Source organism: Stylophora pistillata, chromosome 11, assembly GCF_964205215.1.
Source record: "Stylophora pistillata chromosome 11, jaStyPist1.2, whole genome shotgun sequence".
Lineage (NCBI taxonomy): Eukaryota > Metazoa > Cnidaria > Anthozoa > Scleractinia > Pocilloporidae > Stylophora > Stylophora pistillata.
The window spans coordinates 21,022,999-21,049,367 of record NC_142529.1 but is presented as its reverse complement, the minus strand read 5'-3'; the positions used below and the strand labels follow the sequence as shown (position 1 = coordinate 21,049,367).

Here is a 26,369-nt window from a genome sequence, read left to right as displayed (position 1 = left end):
CGTTTCAGCTGACAGCTTCCATTTTTATTGCTATCACTCCTTTAGGGGCTGCATGCGTTTTAGCACTATACTCGCCTTTTTTTTCCGTTTTAAGTTTAACAGTTTCGCATTAGCATTGAAAGTATCGGATTTCTTTATGATTAAAAGATATGTTTCAAAAACATGTAAACTGACATAGGCTTCAGATAAATTTGTAAAAATATAGCCCATGATGCTTCTGTTGTCAGTAAAATAGAACGAAAAGAATGAAAAGAAAATTGTGTCAGTCATCGCTGATCTCCAATTAAAGCCGGTCTCTCGAGGCCAAGCTTTAGATGAGCCCCAAGGGGAGCATGTTGAACTGCGCCCCCCCCCCATCCCATCCTTCTATTATCTGTAAATCTAAGCTCTTTTGGGGAAAATACACCAAGAAATAAACCTTAAAAAAGGCAGACGGTTTTTAGTTTTAGAGGAAACAAAACTGTATTCATTGTATTGTCTTGGGAATTCATCTTGCGTGCAGTGTTCATGAAGTTTGCTTCTCCATACTGACTTTCCTTGAAGGGCATTTTCACCTGCTACTAAAAGTCGAAACTGATCCTAGAATTGTATTGTTTTCCTTTGCTTTGCGATTGGACCCCCTCTCAACCAATCAGAAGTGAAACTAAGTTTAATTGGCACCTGGTCACCTACATTTTCCCGTGCTTCAAGTCAAACGGTTCTCTCCGGCAACACAATCAATCCCTAAAACTGTTCAGGTGCTGAGTTGCTTCGCTGAGACTCAACTTCAATTAATTTATGAAGAGAGATCTTTGTTTTAAGAGACGCATTTTCATGCTAGGACTTTGATCTTTTGTAAAGTGACTTCTGAACATTTTTACAACCACACTATGACTCTGTCTTCCTATACATTTGCTTGTTTGTTTCTGGGTGAAAGTTCAATCTGCACCTGGACGGTTCAGGTGAAAGGTTGGATAACTTCAGATTGGTTTTGATGCCTTACCAAGGGTGGACATGACATTCTTCTGTCCTTTATCGCGACGGCTGGTTCTTCAGACAAAGTTACTGTTCCAGCGACGATGCACGTGTCCGCTGACCAGGACTGTGACCGTGTGAGGTGTTGAGGTCTTTCTGTAGAGACAAGCTCTTTAACATTTACAGACGGAGAGGAATATTGATGCTGTATTTCAAGGTGACCAATGTGAACTTCTGGCTGAATTTCCCTTTTTGTACCAAACCTCAACAGTTTAAGTGCAGCCTCCCTGTATCTTTTGTTTCTATAAAAATACAGCGCAGGATTTACAAGGGAGTTTAGCCGGAGGAAAATTTCCGCCCATCGCAAAAGTGAAATTTTACGGAAAAAAGGCGAACGTAGTGCTAAGATGTATACAATCCCTAAAGGAGCATTAGCAATATAAGTGGCAACTGTCAGTAGAAACGCCGTGAAGGCAATTCTTCTTTCGATCTTTGCTTTAATCAGAGCATTGACTTGGCTGATTTGGCTTCGGTTCCGTTTTCGTATTTTAATATAAACCATGCAATAAAAATATACCAGCAGGGTAAAGACGATTAACTGAACAATGGCATATATAATACGTAGGATCCAACCGACAACACCAGGGGCTTCTAATGCGAAAAATAAGATCGGTGATGTGAGGGCTGTTATCCAAGCGATCACCGCAAATCTCGTTAAGCGTTTCTTTGTAACTATTACCTTGTACTTGATAGGTTTTACAATCGCAACATACCTCTCCCAACTGAGCAGAATTAGATTGTAATATGACGCACGGTAAAAAGTGCTCAACATGAATCTATTGATGTCAATTATATTGCACACAATCTCCTTTGATACAGTTCCTCGAAGAATTATCGCATCCAAACTGATGATCAACGGGGCAGAAACTGCACTCACTAAGAGATCAGAGGCGGTCAAACTGGTGATCAAAATGGAAGAGTTCGTCTGCAACTCTTTATTTTTCTTGATTGCCAAGATGACTAGGATGTTCATCAATATTGGCACTGGACTCACGACGGCTGTAATGGCGATTCCAAGCTGGTGATAAACTTTTTTCTGCGAGTCCAAGATGAACAGTAGATTACTTGGACAAAAAAAGACTGACCTGGTGGAATTAGCAAGCAAATCGTTGGAGATGCTCTCATTCATGGTCATTTAGTGCAGCGAGTATTTAAAAGACTCTTGACTTGTAACGAGTGGTATGTTTCGAGGATCGAGGGAGTGTTCGTCATGTTAAAAGACTTTCGTCAAAAGACCGATTTGCATTGGCGACAAAACCTTACCTGGACAATAATGTTGAATCTTGCCGTTGTTTTAAGTTATCAGTTGTGGAAAATCTTTTGTTTAGTAAAATCAAACATTTGCATATTAAGCGGTCAAGTAAAAATATAGCTACCAGTAATGTTTGCTTTTTCGCGAATTCTATTCCTTTTTTTTGTTGTTTTTCTTTTCCAGATAATTTAGGGAAAATTATGTAGTAATGATAACAGTAAAAAACATGACTGCTATCAGAGAGATCTGAAAATCGACGACTACTGGGCGGAAATTTTCGATGAATACTTTAAAGATTTCAAGTATAGATCTGAAACTCGGGAAAATATCACGTTTTTTGATCGCCTTCGACACTCAAATTTACCGACTAGATCGCGAACAAATGCGATAAATAATTTTCTTCTAATCTCTTAATTTCCCCTCTCGTTTATGAAAGAGAATTCTTGGGGGTTATTTTCCTTCAAAATATTCATGAAAAAGCTGTAAATCCTTAAATCCTCTTAAATGAAGACGTTCGTTGAAGAAATGGTCCGGAAATTGAGTGAAATTTTGAAGCAAAATCCTATCAATTCCCTTCATCTTAATAACAAAAGGGATTTATCGATGTTGAGCAGTGAATCCCGGGAGGCACGGAACTCTAAAAATGTGTAGCGAAAACTGTCGACGAATACTTTGGAAAATACATACACCTGAAACTTGGAAAAGTGTCATGTTTATTTATGTCCTACAGCATCGAAATCCCTAATTTTTTTGCAACAACGTTTCATCTTTCGCTCCATGAAATCACTTATGCTTTCAAAATGAACAAGGGATATTTTGCACTTGTTTTAAACTTTTATTAAACAAAAACGGCTAAGCGATGAAGTCTAACAAATAATGTTAGGGAAGCAGCAGTTTCAAACACTAGCGCTAGATGACTAAGTCATAGGGCAACAAGGGATGCTTAGACGTATAGAGGATGCCCTTGTCAAAAGCTGTTTTTGATTTTTCACGTTTGTCACGCCGGAAGAATGTAATAATCGCCGCAAAGTGTAATACTGACGCAAAATGTTATAACAATTACCGCAAAATGTAATAACATCAACGCAAAATGTAATAAATCACTTAACGTAAAATGTAATAACTTTTCAACGCGAAATGTAATAACTTTCCTAACGCATTATGTAATAACGCAAACTTTAATAGCTCTTGAGTGATTTTCATGTGTTCTGGTTAACTCTGACATGGCCTGCTTATCTGTCTACAATGTCCCAAAATGGTACTTTCTTTGACCATATCACCCTTCAGGCTGCACCCAATCTACAAAATGCCGAGTTCAAAGTTCTTTCTTCCAATGGACATGGGGTATAGACCACTTTCATAAATAGAATTTCCGGCCAGAGCAAAAAATCTCATCATAACCACTCCTAGAACTTCTCGTATTTACTTTTTACAAAAAATTCACAAACCTAACAACCCGGGTCGGCCCATTGTCTCGGCTTGCAGTTGCCCTACCGAACTTAGCTCCAGTTATCTAGACAAAATTATGGCTCCCATCGTCAAAACTTGATCTAATGCTTACAGGAACACTGTTCTAAAGCCGCAGTGCTGCCGCCATGAAGAATCCCCCCCTATGGTAACTTTTGTGAAACGCTTTGGGGTGCTCGGAAGAATTCCGTTGTTAGCATGCTTTCCACTGAGAAAAAAAGGGAGAAGTAGCAGTTGCAAAAGTCACTAAAAAGTCACTAAAAAGCTTTAGTGAATGCATTCCCTTTCAGTTTTGTGAGCAAAGGTTAAGACTTGCAGTGATGCAAATCTCAGATAAACTTCAAGATTTATATGGGTGCACTGCATCGGCCAGTTAAATCTCAATGCAATATTTTTATAGTGTTTCAGGTGAAAAGGACAAGTACAGTGAGAGTAGAAACCCATAATTTGATACTTATCCGTGCCACCAAACAAACATATTGATCTGATTCAAAACTTACATCTGCACTGTACAGATTTTGTATTTACAAGTATAAGAAGAGGGGGGGAGGGAGGGGAACTTTGGGGTCATTTCATATGACATTAGTATAAATTGCCCTCTCAACGATTATGTTTAAATCGCCCTCTCAACAAGTATGTGTATGTGTATTTATAGGGCCATGTGTTAGAAAACTCTTTAATGGGTTAATCATGTATTTACCCTCTTGAAATAAAGAACATTGTATTGTATTGTATTGTATTGTATTGTATACAGGTCACCTGTGAGGATCATTGCTTTGCATGATATGTGTGTGTATAAAACCTGAGTGCCTTTCAGTTTGTCCGGAATTGTGAAGAACATCACCCCTCTAGCCTCTATCAACTGTTGGCCGACAAATAACGGACAGGTCACAAATTGGCCATTGCAAAAATTTTTATGTATTTTATGGCAATAATTATACCCTAGAATTAACATCCAAAATAATACTTTGTACTTTTTATAGATGCTTGTACTTGTAGATGCTGATCTTACTCTGCATACATTGAATCCAGTGTTTCATTAAGGGCCTGGCACTAGCTGGGCAAATTGACTGGTTATGAGGATGGTTTTGCCCACCTGGTTTGATCATCTAGAGGAAAGTTTATCTTACAGAGAAGTTCAGTTAAAGTTTTCCCTTCCTGTAAAAACCAGTTGCCTTCCTGCTGAAAACATTAATGAACCTCTGTGAATCACCTTTAAAATGAGTTCCTACCTCAATTCAACACTAACATTTCTGCTGCACTATTATCTCTCTAACAAGGTAGTTTGTCCAATGGGATTATCGGCCTACTGTCAGTTGACTGTCGGCCAACTGTTGCTTGTGAGTTGACTAACAGTTTTTTTCCGGGTGTTCTTCCTTACAATTACTCTATTTTCTTTTTTTAATTGATAAACAAACATTTAGGATCCTGAAAGTAGGTTCTCTGTAACATCCTAATATATCAGCCACATGTTACAAGAAACATGCCAAAAAAGAGAGCAGGAGTAATATCTCTGGACAGCGCATGTTGGAACTGCCAGAAATTGGTAGCTGTGAGGGTTTAAAGTCTTCTGAAAGAAACAGTTTAACATGAATTAAGAGAGTCATACTGATATAAATAAGAAATCAGGGTGTTCTAATTTTCCTAACAGTTTAATTTGCTGATAACCTTTTTAACTCCTGGAAGAAAAAGGGCAAACAAATTCTTCTAAAGACTATTGTATGGCTGGCAACGCATTATTTCTTTTGTATCTGTTATCTATACTTTTTACCTTGTACTACGTGTGAGGAAAACCAACTTTAACAGCCTTAGCCGGCCCTCTATGCCCTAACATCAGTATGCATATTCTCTCTACTGTTCTCTAAAAAAAGAATATATTTTCCAAGGTGCTGACTTGTAGAATTTGTTTGTCGTTTAAGGGCTGCTTGAGTGGGTGATCATTGCCCCTATTTTTGTGACCTTGATGTGCGATGATCATATGTGATGCGTGATGTGTGATTCTTGATGTATGATTCAGGGGTGACATTGCAAGGAGAAATTAGATACTAGTAGACTCCTAAAGGTCAATTGGTTAATGGTTTTCATTGGGTTTGCTTTAATGTTAATTTTTTATCAGTTAGTTGTTTTTTTGTTTGTTTTCTTTATCAATTGTTGTACCCTGCGAGCAGAGGCCCTTCGATCTTCCTAGATTAGTCGGGAAGAGGAGTAATCTAGGAAGATCGAAGCTGGCCTCTGCTCGCAGGGTACAATTATTGTAAATCGTTGTAATATTATTCGTATAAATAATGGAAAATAAAAATTTAATATAAAAAAGAATATAATGTGACCGGAAATGGTGTGACTCTTAAGTTTCTGTATGATTGACAGCTGTAATTGGAGAAGAGCGTAGTTTTACTGAGGGTTAAGTGTAAGAACGAGGAAGACATTTAAAGAGAAGAGATAAAACTAATTTACGGTGTATTTCTCGAGTGGACGCGAAAGTAAGTGACGAGTGTACCGCACAGTTTCGGTACATTTGTGGTGCCGTGACAAGGATTCGAGAAACAGCGGAGACGACGACAAAGGAATTTACATCGTTTGAGAAAAAAAAAATTGGCTGACTGCGTCTTTGAAACAGTGAAACAATTGCGCCATGTTGGAAGGAGAACAACCTTCAGAGGAGATAGAACTCTTTGAAGGAAACGTAGAGAAGGAGATTACGAAGTTATAATGCTACCTGGAGCCGGCTGATGTGCTCATAGAGTGTGGGGATTACTGAGAGATGGAAATTGCCGTAAAACAAGGAACGCGCATAATCGACAAAATTACGGATCTTATTTCACAACTGGAAGGCATGAAGCTGGATTCTGGAATTTCACGTCGAGAGGTTCGACAATGGAAGAAGGACAAAAAGAGTGAGTTTTCTCCGTTTGTACAAGAAAAGAGCAAGCTCTCCGAGAAACTGTTGGAAAATCAGAGACGAAAGGACGACGAAATTGAACGACGGAATTTAGAGACCAGACGAGAACGTGAGGAACGCGTGACCCGAGAACACCAACAGCAAGAGAAAGATTTCTGGGAGGAGAAATTCAGGGCTGAATTACGCGTGGCAGAGCAAAAGTTGGAGATGGAAACAGCGGCCAAAGTAACCCACGCAAAGCTTCCCAAGTTGAAGATCGCACCTTTCAAAGGAACACCTATCGACTGGGTTAGGTTCGAAAACATGTTTGTCAGGCGAATCCACAACAAACCAATCAGTCCGGAAGAGAAATTTGGCTATCTGTTGGAGATGGTAACCCCTGCAGTACGTGAAAAACGATTGGAAATTTAAAGCCCTGCGAGGTCAGTTACAAAGTAGCGTGGGAACGACTGAAGACGGAGTATGGCCAAAACAAGCTGGTTATAAATGCCCACATTCAAGAAACTGTAAATCTTCCAAGTGTTAATGGAACACACTTCATAAGAATTCGGGAATTTTACGAAAGTCTCAGCAAGAACTTTGACGCGCTAGTTACGATGGGTGAAGCTGACATGTTACAAGGGTTCGTGATCTCCGCACTAAACAAATTGCCACACGGGAAACCCGACCTTTTACGGATCGATGACAATTGGGAGAGTTGGAGAATGGAGGATCTTATAAACAACCTACAGAGATGGCTGAAGAGGAACAGAATGGAAGAACAGCCTGGATCCGCTCGAGAAAACCAAAGGAAAGTGAGACTCCGGTATGCTGCAGAAGGAGAGGATAAACCGCAATCATATCAAAGGAAAATAGCACCCGCCTGCCTCCACCGCAAACAAAGCCACCGGGGAGAACGGTGCGAAACGTACAAGACACTAGAGAGCAGAAGGAAGTTTTTAAGGGATAACCGATTGTGTTACAATTGTGGAAGAACGGGACACATTAGCCAACAATGTCGAAGCCGTGGCTGTTTCAAGTGCAAAGGGAAACACCACACAAGTATTTGTGACAAAAACGAGAATCCTCTACTCACTGTGTACACGCCGTCGACCGAGGAGACACTCCCAGCTATCATCCCTGTTAAGATCGACGGAAAAACACTATGGGCGTATTTAGATACGGGATCTGGAAGAAACTTCATCTCGGCGGAAGCAATCAAGAGGCTTAAGTTGAGCCCGGTACGTCACGAAACCCGGAAAATCGTCACGTTGAGCGGAACGCAGAGACAATCCATGGCTACTTTCGACCTAACCATAGATGCAATGGATGGGAAGGCGAGAGAGAGAATCGAAGTCAAGGGAGCAAAAATGGCAGATTTCACGACCATTCGAAGACCAGACTTATGCACCTTGAAATGGAAATATGACCACACAAAAGACAAAAGATTCTATAAGAACACGGGAGATACAAGAACACAATCAATGTGATCCTGGGAGACAGTACCTATTGCCGAATTAAAACGAAAGATGTTTTTAAAGGGAAACCTGGACAGCCGATAGTCGAGGGGACGACCTTAGGGTGGGTCACTCATGGCGGTGATTGTGCACAGGTGACTGCTTATTCACCAGAGAGTCAAGCGATTACGAGCAGCTGTACAGTCTGGAAGTGTTAGGAGTAGAAGATCGGGGATAAAACTCCCAGCTGGACGTACACACGGAGTTCGTTGAGAAAATTTCAAGAAAGACAGATGGGAGATACGAAGTCAACGTTCCCTGGATCCCAGGACGGAAATTAGCGGAGAAAAACGAGACACAAAGCAGACAAAGCCTACAAAGAGCATACAAGAAGTTAGAGCAGAACGTAAGGCTAAAGAAAGAGTATGAGAAGATTATAGTGATCCAGGAAGAAAGCGTAGTCATTGAAAAGGTTTCCAATCGTCCAACAGGGGACCGTGTATTCTACATGCCACACAAGGCAGTGATTCGAGAAGATGCAACTACTACAAAGGTCAGGATGGTGTTCTGTGCAAGTGCAAAACCTCACTACCTCGAGAACAGTATCAATGACTGCATGTATAGAGGACCGCCCTTACAGCCTCTCATGTGGGACATACTGATCAGGGCGAGAATGTCGACCGATGTCTTACGTGGGGACATAGAAAAAGCGTTCTTACAAATTGGAATAAAGGAAGCAGACCGAGATACCGACTCCGCCTCCTATTCAAGAAAGATGGAGTAGAAGAACACTTCCGATTCACGCCAGCACCTTTCGGAGCAGAGGCAAGCCCATTCATACTAGGAGCCACTTTACAGCATCACTACAACCAACAACCTGAAGAGGTCTGGGAAACTGTTCAAATGCTGCGGGAGAACACCTATGTGGATAACCTAATGAAAACTGGTTAAGGTTTAGAAGAAATGGAAAGATTCAAATCAGAATCCACCCAGATATTGGAGGAGGCAAGCTCACAGCTTGAAAATGCATGCCATCCCTTTATTTGCCAAAGCAAAAATTCTGCCTGTTACGTTCCTATATTATGAAGCCGTAAGTAAACTTATGTTTGACGTGCACAACCAGAGGGCTCCCATTAATATTTTGAAACTATTTACTAAAACATCTCATATTCATACCTACAATACTCGATCATCCAAATCGCAGCTCTTTAGTACAAAGTACTCTAGACTTAACCTACAAAAAAAGGCTTTCTCGCGTGTTGGTGTCAAAATTTGGAATAAGATACCGAAAGAATTCAAAACGTTATCAAAACATTCCTTTAATAAACAAATTAAAACGTCTTTATTGCAGATACTAGATAATGAAGATTCTTATCTTGATGTTGAAAAGATCTCCTCTAAACTCAAGGACTGCATAATTAAAACAAATTGATCCGATTGCTTTCAGTACTAATGTATTTGCTTCTATACTTTATTGAACAATTATTGATGTATTTGCCAGCTATGCTTCTTTTTATAATTTAACAATATCTAATTATTTAGTTTTTAATTTTCTTTATATATTGTAAATAATGTTTGTTGATGATTGACCCGCCTCGAATAGCAAATTTGCTATCTGCGGGTCAACATAATCTAAATCATTTTGTAAGAAAAAGAAAAATAAAGTGTGTAAAGTGTGTGTAAAGTGTAAATATGGCGTAAATTTGCTTAAAGTTGAATGACCAACTTTACGCTTGTATTTAAAGTTGTTTAAAGGTGATTAAAGATCAATTTACACGGTCGGTACGTAAAGTTGACTTAAAGCTAGCATAAAGGTGTCGAATCAGCTTTACGCTTGTTCACATCGTCGCTTAAAGTGCTCTTAAAGATCAAATTTATACTACCCACGTAAAGACATATTAAGGTCGGTATGTAAATGTATTCTTATTGTATGTCAATAACATTCAATTCCATCACTAAAACTTGATGAAGACTGCAATTGATTCGTTCAAAAGCTTACGTATGCAAATATAGACATTGCTGGCTATGCCATGCTAATGAGCCACAACAAGGGCGAAACAGCTGTTCATGGCTGCCACTTCACGGGTGATATGGTTGTGCGCATACGTACGATATGAGCTGTACCTAGGGATTGTGCGTGTGCTTTAGTGCTGTCATTGGTGTTTTTTACAATTTTTTGCATGCCATACGCATGTCATGAGAGAACTGTTTTACAGTTCTCAACAGCTACCACATGTTTAACGTGGAGCTGGCGGTTAGAGAGGGTGCTTACATCAACCTCATTATATTTTAAAGTTGAACTCAAACTGAGAGCGGAAACGAGACCTTGCTGGCTACGCCGTGCTGATGTGCCCTACCAAGGCCGAAATAATCGTTCACGACTAGTACTACATGAGTAACTTGGCCGTGCATCTGGTAAGAGCCATATCAAGCGGATGGTTCGTATTCATCAGTTATGATGGCGGTGCTGCGGAAAAATTCACATCTTAAGTACAAAAAATTGGGAAGAAAATTTTCCCGATTACCGCTGTATTTACCGGCATTTTTAACGTTTCCAGAGTGTTTATGTACATATATATTTGGCGTAAAGGAGCTTGTATTTTAGCATTACACAAGCTTAAAGTAGGGTTTACACAAGCTTTACGCAAAACAAAAAGGTGTTACGTAAAGTTGGTGTTGCATTACGTCAGCTTTATATGTACGCGTAAAGGTACTGTAAAGCTGAACTTTACGTAGAGTAAAGGAAGCGTAAAGTTGTGTAAAATTAAACTATACGCTGACTTTACGCTGTCATTACGCTCACGTAAATTTGATTTTTCATGCTGTGAAGGTTCCCAGTACACAAATGGGAGTCTAGAAATAGAGAGTGACGGGATGACTAATCCAAGCAAGATACTTGGACTCGATTGGGACAAAGAAAACGACACGCTTGAATTAACTATTCGACGACACGCTGAAGAAACTATTCTCAGCCAACAACAAAACTATTCTCAGCCACCTAGGCAGCATTTACGACTCCCTTGGCATATTGTCACCGACTACTGTGGAGGAAAAACGGATCTATAAACAGGCGTGTGATGAAAAAAACGGATGGAATACAAAAAATTCAGATCCCTTATGGAAACAGCAGACCAAGTGGAGGAAGCAGTTGAAAAGTGTAACTGTGCCTAGGAGCATCGTGAGGCACGTGACGAAGACCGAAACAGCACGCTTCCATATATTGTCCTAGATACCCCCTTTTCCATACTATTAACCTTGAGAGAAGAATGGTGGATACCTCGACTCCGCACCCTGGTGAAGAAGGGGATACGTAACTGCAATGTATGGAAGGTGTTCTCTACCAATTGCAAGCCATTTGGAGCGCCAATCACTTCCACCCTTCCGGAGTCTCACACTAAGGTCAGTCGGCCTGTCCAGTAGGTAGATGTGGATTTCGCAGGACCGCTGAAGTACCAAGGAAATAAGACAAAGGAGGACAAAACATAGATACTGATTTTCACTTGTACTACATCAAGAGCGGTACACCTGGAATTGACCAGAACCCAAACTGCCGAGGAATTCCAAAGGAAGCTAAATGCCTTCATAACAAGACGAACGAGACCTGAGCGAATTGTTTCAGACAACACCGCAACATTTCAGGCAACGGGAACATGGATCAAGAGGATTCGCAACAGTGAGAGGTTGCCAGATTTCCTCGCGCAGCAAGAGATTACATGGCAGTTTAACCTCTCCATTAAATCTCCCTGGTGGGGAGGCATGTATGAAAGGCTTATTAAGGAAGTCAAGAAAACAGCATACAAAACGTTAGAAAACACGCATCTCACCTTTCAACAACTTGAAGCGGTGGTCATGGACATCGAGAAGCACCTCAACAACCGACCCCTAACATACGTTGAGAGTGACGAGGGCGAACCACAAACCTTGACGCCAAACATACTCATGTGGGGCCAAGACGCTCCTGACTTAGCGGATATTGAAATAAACTAGGAGGAAGTTACCAAGCTGCACAGACGTCTAAAGGAACGCCAGAGAACACGTATGGTGTCGTTGGCAGAAAGAGCATGTCTACAGCTTCATGGGGGCACACAGAGTTAACAGGAAGGACAAGCAACAAGTGCCCGAGATAGGAGAGATAGTCTTAGTGGTAGGTGAGAACAGGAACCGAGGGGAATGGAAGAAAGGAAAGGTGGTTCAACAAGTCAAAGGAAGAGATGTAGTTGTGAGGGGAGTTGTCCTACTGCTCAACGAAAACAAGATCCGACGCCCACTTCAGCTTGTATGCCCCCTCGATATAAGAAGTTGTTGCAAGGAATCAGCAGAGGGGAACGAGGTTGAAGCGCAAGAACCCATCAGAAGGGTACTGAATAGAAGGGCAGCAAATGATGTGAGAGCGAAAATCAAGCTCATTGCTGACCGTGAATCTAGCACTTGAATTGACTTATAGTTCTAAGAACTGGTCCCATATCTGAGAGAAAAAATTTACAGAGTTGATTTTTAGGGGAGCGTGACCGGAAATGGTGTGACTCTTAACTTTCGGTATGATTGACAGCTGTAATTGGATAAGAGCGTAGTTTTTACTGAGCGTTAAGTGTAAGAAAGTGGAGGACATTAAAAGAGAAAAGATAAAACTAATTTAAGGTGTATTTCTCGAGTGGACGCGAAAGTGAGCGACGAGTGTACCGCACTGTTTCGGTAAATATTAAATAAAGAGAGTCACAAGTATAGAAACTTACCAAGACCTATAAGTACGTCATTTGAAGGTGGCCCTAGACCTGCTTTGTTCTGTGCCCTCACTCTTGCATTGTATTTTCCATTTGGAAGCCTCAGGCCACTATACTCTGTACTTGTGGTTTTGGCTGTGTTTGGTGACTTCCATGGGAGACCTTCAGCCACATATTGGACTATGTATTGTTTGATTTCTGTGCCACCATCTGTCGAAGGGCGATCCCATTTAAGTTGGATATAAATTTCTGCACTTTTCTGGTCAAATCGTCTTTGTGTTTTAAGGTTTCTTGGTGATGAAGGTGGACCTACAATAACAACAAAAAAGCATGGGTACACTTGGGTTGATAGTTGGAGAGATTTCCTCCCTGATATCAATTGATAGCTTACAACCTGCATGTAAGACTCTCAGCCAACCGCTGATTAGAAACCCACAAGTAACCCAAAAGCTTGAAATTCCGCCAAATGGAATCTATTTGTTTTACATGATACAAAAGCAAAATGATGTTAATGGTGACATCAAGAACCAGAGTCCAAATTGATATATTATTATAATTTAACTTATCGTATGAAAGGAATTTCTCCCTCTCATATACCGTTTCAAGCTGAAATATCATGTTTAACCTTCCTTACTGGTACTTAATTTCGTGTTTTTTTGTGATTGTAAAGAATTGCAAATTAATTGATGACCAACAAATAAAAATGCTCACGTGTGTAATTGTGAGAACATTCAAATCACAGAAAAAAATTATTTATATGTACTAAAAAACCACAACAGGCTATGCATCAAAATTATTGACCAGTTTTACAGGTAAGTTCTGCATGTATCTTGTGTAATGTAATACCGTATTTACCCGTGTAGAATGCGCACTTTTTCTCACGCACGTCCTAACTTGCATACGTTAAAAACACAACAGAAAAAGTAACACATTTAAAGCTTTGATTAAATAACTTATTTTCAAAGAAAAATTATAGGTGGACATTAAGTTTTTACTCTAAAATCAAAAGGAAAGATAAAATTCGCTTAACATTTTCGTAAGTGTGCAAAGAGGCACGTGGATCAGATTTCAGAGGGAATGTGCAAATTTGGCCGTGTGTGAAGATATCTCATGTTACATGGAATTTTTCAATGGGAGGCACGAAAGCGACCAAGAAATATATTGAAAAGCAGTACTTGATTTGCTGTTATAAGCAAAAACGCGCCAATTTCTTATGTGAAGCAAGCACACGCGGTGGAATTCATCGTGGTTCTATTGTTGTTTGTCTATACGGCCAGAAAATTGGATAGCGTTAATTTGAAAATTCTAAAAATATGACAATATGATACTCGTGGCCCAGGCTCTATCACAATGGATATATGGCGATTATTATAAGAGTTTGTATAGTGGTTAGTTGGACTTGCTTTTGAGCTCCGTAAATATCAAGTTGTGTGAAATAATAAAAGAAATAAAATCTTACCTTCATACAGAGTAGTCTGCTGTTCTTGTCGCGATTTGAGGCCGTTTTGCTGTGTTTCAGCTCAATGTCCTAGCACTAACACAGCAAAACGGCCTCAAATCGCGACAAGATAGCACAGACTACTCTGTATGAAGGTAAGACTTTATTTCTTTCATTATTTCACACAACTTTATATTTACGGAGCTCGAAAGCAAATCCAACTAAACCACTATACAAACTCTATAATAATCCACTGTCAAAGAACTTGTGACAGAGGCGCCTGTGACAGAGCCTGGTCCGCCTGTGGACATGACACAAAATCTTCGATACTTTTCGGTCATATTGTTGCTCACTCATAATATTTACCGGGCCATGGAATCGTCAAATTAGCTAGGCCTTGCTTGAAGTCCTAAAGTTTGATATCAATAATGTCATAAACAACTAGGTGGCAAAATATATTGATGTTAACGATATGGTAAATTTCTTATTCTTGTTGTCTTAATAAATAATTGTGCGAATATATTAACTTGTCTTTTCTGCTGTGAAAAACTTTTTTTCTGATAAATTAGGTTAAAAACAAGGGTGCGCATTATACATGGGCGCGCGTTATACACGTGTAAATACGATAATCATCTTCATCTAAATCACAAGACTCATGTGCACATTCCATAGAATATTTTTTGTGCAGTCCTCAAAATTGCCATTCACTGGTTTCTTGTAGTTCTCATTCACAAGTTTCTTGTAACATTTCAACAACTGGAGGTTATGAAAAAAAAAATGAAGTTAAGAATCCTTGAACCATGAATTTAATAACCTATCCTCAAATTGGCCTTTTGAAATCCCAAAAATGAAACTGAATCCCATGAAACTGTCTTGCCAAAATTGCAAAATTAAGTACAAATAAGGGTAATACCAGATTCTCAGAGCTAAAATTCTAGAAACTGAAAGACAGACAGATGGGAGAATTGATACCATGATCTTGGGGATTACAAGGTTCATAATACATACTCAGCTTTTTTATATCGATTTTATGGTACTTCACAGTGGCCCGGTTTTCAGCTCGGCACTGCAGCGTCTCAAACTCGACATCTTGTTTGGTGATCATTGTAAGGTAGCTTTTGCTACCTGTGTCATCATGCAATCTCTTGGGTACTGTCCTGTTAGATGGAATGTGCATCCATGAGAACGTTGCTTTGTGGCCCTCTGGAATCTTTACTGCACAAACTACTGTTATCTTGTGGTTTAGCCAAGACTCTTCACTGGTGTCAGAGGCAGCCTCATCTATCAAGAGATCTAGAATATGACAAAAATAAAGCATGAATTATTGTAACAATCAGGAGCTAAAAGGAGATGATTTCCAAGTGCACAATTATAGCTTTGCTATTTCAATTTGCAGGTAGGAATTTTTACATTATTATTATGTATTTTAATTGTTAAGTAAATAAAAAATGAATTTCTTGTTGTTGCTGTTGTTGATTGTACACTACGTCCTTTTTCTCCCTTATTCTAAACATGACAGGAAAAAAATTTTCAAACTGGTGGTCAGCAATCCTTCAGTTTTCCTGTCAAATTTTCAAGAATTACAAGCAATTTTAGGCAGTAAAAAGATGTACCACAGGGGGTAAATTTTACCAATTACTGTTTGTAAAGGAGAACACGGCTATGTTCCAAAAACTGTTCACTTTTTACCCCCACTATTGAGAAAGAGTTTTGAAGTTACGACAGAGAGTTTGTTTTGAGATTCCAAAGAGAAATAATCTTTCAAAGATAAGTGTCATTTCATCAACTGAGTTGATGTAAAATGGCCATCTCAAATAGCTTCTCAAGCAGCCCTAGTGCGCCTTTGCTTCCCATTAGTGACCATTACAGAAATTCTCCTCACAATATCAGTACAATATCAAGCAGACAAGTCATGAGAATAAAGGAAAATAGTAATTAGGGGATTATAAGTTTTGATCCACCACCAAATTCTCCACAGGAATTGTATGGTAGACTGTAACAAGAATTACTAAAATATGTGATAATTAAGAGGAGTACAAAGATTATTAGCAAGATCCTAAGCACACATGAAGACAGTCTTTGAACAGTGAATCATTTTGAGGTTAATCTTTGGCCTAAGGACACCCTATCCAGCCTGACATCACATTCTCCTGACTGTTCTCTATACATTTATCGGGGAACTGATAGCTGATAATCAAAAGCTTCTCTAGAAAAGAATCAATTCTCTGTTAGAATGACCTTTAAGTTTGATTCAACCATGACATTCAATGAGACTGCTGGGAGAAATTAGATGCTGGTTACTCTGAGTATAATTACAAGGTTCAAACATGATTGATAGCGAATCTTTATTTTACACGTTTTTAGGTTGCAGAGATAAAAACTATTATGGGTTCTATGGAAGATTCATCACAGTTAAATCTCAGTCCCTCAAGGTTTTAAGCTGTTATTGGAAAATTGTGGTTAAAAGTTTTGACTGACTAGGATATAGCCATGGTGGTAAAGAGCTTATTAAAAAAGTGAAAAAAGAAAGTGTTTAATTTCAGACACGAAGAGAGACTGTATGAATCAATGTCTTTTACCTGTGGTCATATTCACCTACCAGAAAATGCAAGCTAATGGTTTTTAATCATTAATGAAGACATTAAAAATAGAAAGCTGACTAAAAGCAACATTTCACAATTTACACACCAAACGCAATTTCTACAGTAAAAGTTCTTTCACTTCGCTCATTCTACCAGTTGCATACCATAAAGAAATTTATCTTCTTTAACCTATGATCATATTAATAGTTAAATTCACTATTAAATGTTTTTCAGTTAGTGTCTTCATGTATTATCAAGTAACCACTTCCTTTATACACTAAATAATTATTACTACTGGTATAAAAAATATTTCTTTCCAGCTGTGTAGTCTTAATAAAATTTTTGTATGCGGATGGTTTTAAGGTTTTCAATGAAGATAATCAAGATTTCATGATGGCTCATCTTGGTGAAGAGATTGAGGTTTTTGTAGTTAAAAGCAAGAAAATATTCTATCTGATACATCTAGACAATCATGTAACATTTTACTCCATAGAAAGTCCCAATTCTCTTCCACTCAATTTTATTGCGCAAGTTACCAAAAAGAAAAACAAAACCTACATTTATTAAAATTTCCCATAAATGCTATAATTTTCATAATAAATTGTATAGTAATTTAATTGGTTTTGACCATGATTGCGAAAGCAGTCTCACTCAACTTCCTTTCTGCCTCAAACAAACATCATTATTCACCATTTTTTTTTTACAATTATCCTTAGCTTCACTAAATATTTTCCCCTAAGTTTGCTTTAGAAAGATAGGCAAGAGAACAGCACTTTGACCAAAATTGAGAACAAAATTACACAAAACTTGTATAAATATTCATCAGAACAAAAAAGTTATGATTATACTGACAAACTTTCATATCGAACTTAAATACTCAATTTTGGGTTTTTGGTGAACCCAATGGTCGTAATTTTCTCCTTTCTTCGACAGAAGTCATAGATAAGCTTCAAGGGATGTTTATAAGAACAGATTTTACAAAACAAAAATGTGTATTGAAGTTACAAAATTATAATTTCATGACTGAGTCAAATTTGCGGATTTTGAGCCCCTGTCTTCAGAAAATGGAAGAAACAAATTACATATACGAAGAATAATGTAGATAAAATGAGATAGCCAAATGCCATGATAAACAGAACCCATATCGTCAAGAAAAGTTGGCCAGAGGGCAATTTTCTTTTAATTGTCAAATCGGAGGAAAACATCTATTTCAGTTCTTTTCATGGAACGATTTACCAAAAAAAAAAAATTAAAAGCAATAAAAACAATGTTTCAGGAAAAACGTTTTCACGGTTGGGTCTCAAAACGGAAGACACCGCAAACTACAGCAAATTGATCCTTATCTGAATGTATCACAAATAAAATACGATGTTGACAGTTCGTGGTCTAAAATTGTTCGAAGAAAAACTTTGACGCATGTGGAAATGCTAATCCAGAACTAGAAGCACTTCGCGAAGGTTAGAAATCGGCGAACAGCTGCTGTCATTCTCATGTTGATTTTATATTAGAATGCACTAGAATGGTAGAACAAACTGAAAGTCACGCGAACATAAAAACGTTTCCTAAATAAAATTCCTTGACGAACAAACGTCCAATATAGCCTGTCCAAACAGGTGCATTTACAATAGATTTGTCCACATATCAACAGAATAGTCGCTTAGGTGCTATAATCCAAACAAATAAAAATTTTTCTTGTTCCGGCATGCAATTAACAACTTGCTAATTCGAACGCGATATCCATGAAATGTACTACTACCAATATAGCCTGTCCAAATAGGTGCATTTAGAATAGATTTGTCCACATATCAACAGAATAGTCAGTTACGTGCTAGAATCCAAACAAATAAAATTTTTTCTTGTTCGATGCAATTAAAAACTTGCTAATTCCGCTTCCCAGTTCCCTAACCACCTGCCGGTTAGCTCAATTGGTTAGAGCGCTGGACTGTTGTACGGGAGGTCGAGGTCGATGGCTCGAGCCCCGGCCGGACCAACACTCAAGGTCTTAAAATAACTGAGGAGAATGCGCTACCTTTCTATAATGTCAAGAAATGGATAGACATTCTAGTCTTCTCGGATAAGGACGAATAAACCGTAGGTCCCGTCTTCTGCATCTATTAATTAGTTAATTTGGTTAGGCAGGGGACGTTAAAGAACCCACTCACGAGATTACGGTGATGTGGTCTTGCCTGTTTACCGGAATTGGGACTTCTCCAGAAGTCACTAATAAAACGATTATGATGCAAACTTGATCCATATGAATAATAAGTTATATCTGTTCATTTATATCTCTAGGGACTCGCCGCTACATTACAGCCATTTATCACCCTGTACAATATTCGGTTTCTTCGAAAAAGGAAACTAGGAAAATCAACGGCCGTTCACTATGTTCAAAAATAAATTCACTCTGTCATTAAGGCAATATTAATTTACACATTTTTAAGACTGTTTTGAATATCCTCCGCGACTACTTCTGATCTGAAATGCTGACCACAGGCTTACCATTTTAAATATCTGTGGTTTCGGGTTTCTATGGTAATGGGTTCCTGTGCCCTTATCAATGTAGTTCAAATATATTGCCTCCAGAATCTGTCCCTAGTAATCAGTCTTCAAAATTTCGGACCCAGCCACCTTACCCGAGGTATAAAAATCTGAAAAATCTGAAAAATTGTATCCTCTGTCGGAACTCCAAAGGCGCTACTTTGTATTTCTGGCGGATGTCGTAAGCCAAGATCGACCAATAAGAATCGAGAAAGTTTTTGTCCACATTCCCAGGAAAACCCTTTGAGTGTTAGATACGATAACCGAAGCGCATGTTTGGAATTCCTTTGATGACCCCTCATGTCCGGATCCTAGAAGAGCTCCAGCTCCAAATCTACGACTTTGCGTTTCATTTTCTCGTAAACCGTTGAATGGAATGATTCAAAACCGAGTCACTGTAACAGCTGGATAATCCTTCTGTGGCCTGTTGAATTTCGGTGAGAAAAAAAGACCTACAAGGTAAAACACTTTTGTCTCGAATACGAGGGTGGTGTGGGATCTGGAGGCCTAAGCTGCCTCCCTAATGTCGCATTTCTTCGCTGGGAAGAGCGAGCCGAATTAACCGCCGAACTCAGTTTGAAAGCCCCAAACGAGCGATTTTGAGACTTTCTGGCAGAAAAAAAACACTTCCAAACAGGTAATAAACTATTAATCTTTATTCGGAGTTGATTTTTTTTTAAGACTAATTACTAGGGACAGACTCTAGAGGCAATACATTTGAACTTCATTGATAACGGCTATGTAAATGCCACAGGAACCCATTACCATAGAAACCCGAAACCACAGATATTTAAGATGGTAAGCCTGTGCACTGACCAAAAAAAAAAAATCAAATTACGCGCGCGTAAGTCTAAATAACCGGAGAATAAGGAAAATTCCTTGCATTGTACTCACCAACAACGGACAGCTTCACTGCATCGGTTTCGGTCTTTCCAATTCCATATTTAATTTGACAAAAGAAAGTCGTGGAGTCTTCCAATTCAACATTCCTAATCTTAAAACTCGCTTTCTTGTCAGGGACGATCTCGACTCTGTTCCGAACCCATCCAACGTCTTCCAAGAGGTTGTTCTGTATAGTTCCGTTCTTAGTCTTAACTAGAAAGGCCACATATCTGTTTCCGACAACAACCCCGAATCGAACATCTTGCACGTCTTTCACAACATATTCCCAATCAAACTGCACATCCTTGCCAACAAATATCTCCTTATCTTTGGGTTTAGTAGAAAAGTAAACTGTGTCTTCACTCGCAGCATACGCTAGTTGATGATCAGAATAAATAAAACAAAATAAATTCAGTCACAATCCCTTCGAAGTTCTTACTGATAATTTACCGTTTGACTTACCAAATAACGTAACGAACAACCCAATTGTCTTTATTCGAGAACAGACAAAGGAATTCATTGTACAACTTCCCCGTGCACAGCACGCTAAGAACAACACACGGTACTGGCCAACGGTCCAGCCAATTTCGCTTTGATTATCGGCTTCCGAAGTGAACACCAAAGAGCACGCTAATCTTAAAACAGAGAGATGACCTTGTTATAGACAGATGCACCAAAAGGCCTATTCCAAAACATGGTCATCAGATAATATCGATCACACTTCCTTGGTAAGAGGTTTCATGGTTTTCTTCTTCAAACACATGACTGGTGGCACGCTCTTTATACAACGCGAGTCACGTGGTTGTCAACCGCAATCGCGACGGGGTTTTTTTTTTTTTTTTTTTTTTGCGGCACGAGAAGTAAATCGAAACAACCAGAAGACTGACGTTCGATTTTCCTTTCCGAATGTACTGCAGCCCTTGTGAGTTTACCTTTTGAAAAATGCCGATTGAGGCTGCTGACAAAGAAAGAAGATTAATTTAAGAATATGATATTCTATTTCTAGAAAACGCTAGGCTTCATTTAAAAGCAATGTCAACAGAGGGAACAAAATGACTACAGTTAAAAACGAAAAAGTCACATAATTAAAGAAGCTTTAAGTCTTAAACCTCTATATAAGGTGCGAAAAGGGTCTACCACATTATGAAGTGCTGAATTTTTAAGAGAGAAAATGAAGCTTTCGGATTAATTTTCGGCAAGCAATAGGATTAGTGAGTTAATATTCATATCCTTTCTTGTTTTAATTACAAAAAAAAAACGTCTATGATGTTATAGCTTGTGCATAACACAAGCAAATACCCACTTAATGGATAGTCACTAAGTTTTATGAATATCCTAATGACAGTGTTTTTCTTCTTATGAAACCATAGAGTTTATTTTTAGAAGAGGTCTTTGGCTGACAAGAAAAAAACTGACTTTTATTCATAATAGATCATGTTTGTAAGATGGCCTGCGAGGAACATGTTTGCATGCACTGCGTTTTTCACTAAAAACGTTTTACAATTATTGTAAGCTCTATAAGTGATCAGGGTCTCTATATCCATTAACTTTTACGTTCTCTTATCCGTTTTATCATATTCCACAAGTAATATGTAACTCAAACAAAAGATGGGCGAAATTTGGGAAACGTGTATGCAGTCAAAAAATTCAACATCACATCGTGGGAAAAAATTAAAGGAACTCTATTCGATTGTAAGAAATTCGTGGCATTCCCCTAACAAGTAATCGGGTGTAGTGTTTATTAGCTAGGATATCTCTGATTATAAAACAAATAGTCATTATTCCGGTTTATTGAGATTAAATTGTACATTCTGCTGGCTTGAATAAACTGAAAAGAGTTCGTCGCCGAAATGTCTACCTTTCGCAGCAGTGATATGTCATTTGAAAGCCATTTGCGCAAACCATTCAAAGGGAATATTGAACATAATTTTCTAAACAAATTAACATGCAGAAAAGCCATAACAATATGAACGTCTCGATATATAAAGACCTAAGTAAAATTAACCATATTTGTGGAATATTATAACTGAATGGATTGACCTAGTCACTTCGGCAGCTGGTATGAACTGATGAGGCTGAAAGAACTTAAGTTTCGGAGATACACGAAAAGTATGGTAGTTTTCCCATTCGAGATTGACGTGCACTTTAGAAAAAATGGCCGTAAACGAGTAGAAGACTTTCTTGATCAAAGAGAAATTACTTGTCTTCAACTGATCATTCTGTGTTAGATGTCGAAGGGAAACAAACCTTAGGTCTTTTTGATTGATTGCTGGTAAAGTTTACACTGAGAAAAACCGTTTGAAGTCTGCTCACCAGTAAGGCTTCTTTCGGTATTGCGGGCATAAGATGGTCACATTTTTTTTCTCGTGATTTCCGCCGTGGTACACTTGGAGCTTCCCTTAATTATCTGTCAATAACCACTCCAACAAAACTGCATGTCTGAAACGAAACTAGTCAAGACTGCTCGCTTGGCGTGCAGCCGTTCTTATTGCACAGTTCTTTTACGATCCGAAATCGCGCAAAAAAATTTATTTGCAAATAAAAAACTGGTGATATCAGACATGTGCCACTCGTGGTTACTTACGATAACAAAGAATCTTTAGCAGAAATGTCATTGATTTTCTTTCGGTGATGTCAATCGACGAATGAGGAATTGGTTGACAAAACATGTTGCATTATTCTCAGATTAAGATTGATCCATGCAGCTATTTCCATCGGCAAGAGTTTTTACACCTTAGATTTTTAGATATCTCATTATGGTAATCCATGCTATAGTGAGCAACTTGAAATTCCCGAGTTGCGATTAAATAGCAAATGATTCTTATGTTGAACACATCTGAGACACATCAAGAACTTGGCTTCAGACTTATTGCATTGAATAGAAGCTGCCCTTTTTCTCGAGTTTGACCCCTCTTTCCAGCATTGGCATCAGTGAATGACTGAAACGTATGGAAAATAGACATGTTTCAATTTCGAACAGGTGAGAAAATACTTTTATCGTCAAAGCTGGGAGTTCTAAATCAAAGTGCGCGTTATTGCAAAATTGTCTTAAAATAAATAATTTTATCAATTTTGTCGGTAAACATTTCTCTCAGAACTACAGCTTTGGGTAAGTTTATCTTAAATTGCCGTTAATATAAACAGAATTGCCAATTATTTAGTCTAAACTCAGATAAATTCTATTGACTTTGAAATTTCAACCCATTCAAAAGGCCGAAGAAAACCCACGGCGTTTTTTAGTGGTTGCTGCGATAATCTCTTGCTAGCCCCTCTTATCTAGTTATTAGCGCATATGCTCATTCAGCCGGATTACCTAAGATAGCGAACGCACACAGGTGTATGGAGCCAAAGGAACAAATTCTCGACTGGTAAAGAACCGCTAGTAAGCTGAAAAAGATCTGCTCAGCGATAAAATTAATCTTTTGCGGATATGGAAGGATATTGGGATTAACCAAGCTTTAGTTTTCGGAGTTATCAGATAACATTTCGCAGTTAAAAATGGAAACCTCAGTCAATTTTTCCCCCTGTTGTTATAACTGACCAACCGACGTGCTTGAAAGATGCAGTGACCTTAAGCTCGCCGTGTCAAAACTGAACAACCCACCCCGTTCTCCATCTACACTTACGGATACCAATGGGTACAAAAACTCTATTAGAGAAACCACCATGAAAACATAACTGAATTACAACCGCATGGCTGCGAAAGATTTAGGCACAAGAAATATTGGAGTACCAATCATATTGACAACCATTTAGCCATTTTTTGAAATATCTTTATTCATCCAGCGTCTAAAAGAGACATCTTTAAGAGCGGAATCGTTTAAAGATTCCGTTGACCTGTGATTTTTTTCCAAATCCAAGCAGAAATTTATAATTTTTTGTGAAAATATGGAATAATTTATCCAAAAATAGGCCGAAACGTGCTTTCGTCGAGAAACGTTGTGAAAAAAAGTGAACTTTATCACTGTATGGCATCTAGTATCTATTTGCAATTAACCCTGGGATGGCCTTTAACTTCTACAATTAAGTTGTAACTTCTTCCGATGATATCCATACATATTCCCCAAACAGGAAATGAGAATACTCAAACTTACCGTGTAGATGTTATTTTGATCTAAAACCGAGTTCTCGTGATTGATTTACAAGGAAACGCGTAGCAACGAGAAAGGAAGAATTAACAATCAGATATTGGCTGTTGAAGGCCGAGTTAAACTGGTCAAGAATCATAAGGAAGAATCATAAGGAGGGAGTCATGTGCAGAAGTGAGGCATATTCCGGCGTTTTGAACTTAACAATAAATTAGGGTGGCTCCCATTTTATGATGAAGCTAAAATCAATAAGTGCTCACTAGTCCTTAAGCGCCTTCAAGGAAACTGCCCCCTGCAGCTACATGTATGACCTTCTTAAATTCAATGCAGATTTACACACACGCAGTGGGCGGTACAGTGCCTTAAACCTCGTCTGCCCCAGATATAATCGTGTATCTGAGGGAGGGAGAGCCTTTAACGTGTCCGCAACCAGGCTCTGGAACTCTCTGCCTATTAACCTTAAGAAAGTAACATGTGTAACCTCATCTAGAAAGGCTATTTACACACATTTTTTAACCAGATACAATGACGTTGATCATTGTAGCGTAACTGAAACTTAATTTTATTTACAGTTTTATGCTAATCCAACATTTCATAACCTTCCTCTCGCTCGACATATCCCAGCTGTATTCTTATTGTAATTATAGTTTGTAGTTATTCATTGTAAGAATACTTTTTTAAGTGTAATATAGTTTTTACTATTGTTAGTCCTATTCATATATACACTTGTACTTCCTTTCTTTACAACATGTATTTTGTTACTTAACTTTGTTTTACAAATTTAGTTTGAGGGCCATTAGTTACTCAGTTGAAGCACTGTCCCGTGTTACCCTCGTTAAATGAAGTTGATTGATTGATTGATTGACAAGCAGATCCCTGTCAAACCGCCTTCTTAGACGGTTCTGGTCAACCTCGTTCCCAGAGCCTTTCCCGCCCTACACCGAACTCCACCCCCAACTACGGGTAAAAAGCCCTGGGAACGAGGTTGGGTCCTGGTAACTTACTAATTACTGCTCACTGGCTGTCTTTGTCAAGCATATTTTTCTTTTTAACAAAGGCAATTCATATTATGCAGAGAGAAAACCAAGGACTCTTATTGACTCTAACAGGTGTTGTCCTACAAAGAAAAGTTGTCAGCGACCACAGTAGCTGACGTTTCAACAAATTGAGCGGAAGATATCAGAGTAGAGAACAGCGTTATCTATCCGTGGAGTGTTTACAGCAACCATACCGTACATAAAAGGCATGTCTGAAAACATCTCGCGCATCTTACTACCCTTCAATATCCGCGTCGCCCACAAACCCATCACCACACTACGTCAGTTACTAACCAACGTTAAAGACAAAGACGAACCGAGGAACAGACAGGGAACGATTTATAAGATCAATTGTTCCGACTGCCAAGCCTCCTACATCGGTGAGACTGGCAGAAACCTCACAACAAGACTGACTGAACACAGACGGGCGACGAGAAAAGGTGATGTCAGCAATCACATTGCTGAACACCATCGACTTACCAACCACAACATTGACTGGGACTCTGCGCAATGCCTAACCTACAGCACTGACTATTTTCAACGACTGACTCTGGAAAGCTGGTTTACTAACTTAGAACAGACTCCCCTAAACAGATGTCAACAACTACCCGCCCCATACAAACGACTCATTCACGACATAAACATCACAAACGACCGAAAAAGAACGACCTAACTTTACCGAGAGATCGAAACAGACCAATCACGACCGACCTACGTCACTTAAGTCTTACAGCCAATAACATCACGGCAAAACCAACCGATCATTTCACACGAACTGGAATAAGAACATTCTACTGACAACAATCATTCACTTGACTCTGATGATGACTTCCGCACAGGTTGTCGAAACGTCAGTCACTACCACCGACAACAGTCCTTCTCAGGACTACACTCACCCGGACGATCAGACTACACCTTCACATGTTACCCCCGGGTTCAAACCATTTACTGCAGACCTCACTGCGTTTGGTCTGTACTGGCGACCTCGGTCAAGATTCTCCCATACAGACCTCCC

General features: G+C 38.9%; 1 protein-coding gene and 2 pseudogenes across 2 annotated transcripts; 2 read left to right on the top strand and 1 right to left on the bottom strand.

The window, feature by feature from the left end:
• Positions 1-4,062: 4,062 nt before the first annotated feature.
• LOC148720545 (neural cell adhesion molecule 1-like) lies at positions 4,063-20,978 on the bottom strand. 2 transcript variants are annotated; one of them, XM_088739812.1, is made up of 5 exons: positions 20,692-20,978; positions 20,242-20,604; positions 15,236-15,520; positions 12,802-13,098; positions 4,063-5,303 (listed from the first exon to the last, which is right to left on the bottom strand). In XM_088739812.1, exons 1-5 carry the CDS (start codon positions 20,747-20,749, stop codon positions 5,206-5,208), a joined length of 1,101 nt encoding a protein of 366 aa, XP_088595938.1. In that variant the 5' UTR covers positions 20,750-20,978; the 3' UTR covers positions 4,063-5,205. The 2 variants fall into 2 exon arrangements, with proteins under 2 accessions (XP_088595938.1, XP_088595939.1); XM_088739813.1 differs by having other exon boundaries at positions 4,063-5,300.
• On the top strand, positions 6,015-11,297 carry LOC148720547 (uncharacterized; annotated as a pseudogene).
• Positions 11,335-12,719, top strand: LOC148720546 (uncharacterized; annotated as a pseudogene).
• Positions 20,979-26,369: the final 5,391 nt, after the last annotated feature.

Excerpts from the sequence above, each read along its gene's own strand:
- LOC148720545 (XM_088739812.1), bottom strand. The coding sequence starts at position 20,749 with ATGAATTCCTTTGTCTGTTCTCGAATAAAGACAATTGGGTTGTTCGTT. Across the intron at positions 13,099-15,235 it reads AATCGATATAAAAAAGCTGA|GTCCACCTTCATCACCAAGA; the intron begins GTATGTATTATG and ends TTGTTATTGTAG. Across the intron at positions 5,304-12,801 it reads TGACGTACTTATAGGTCTTG|AAGACTTTAAACCCTCACAG; the intron begins GTAAGTTTCTAT and ends TGTTTCTTTCAG.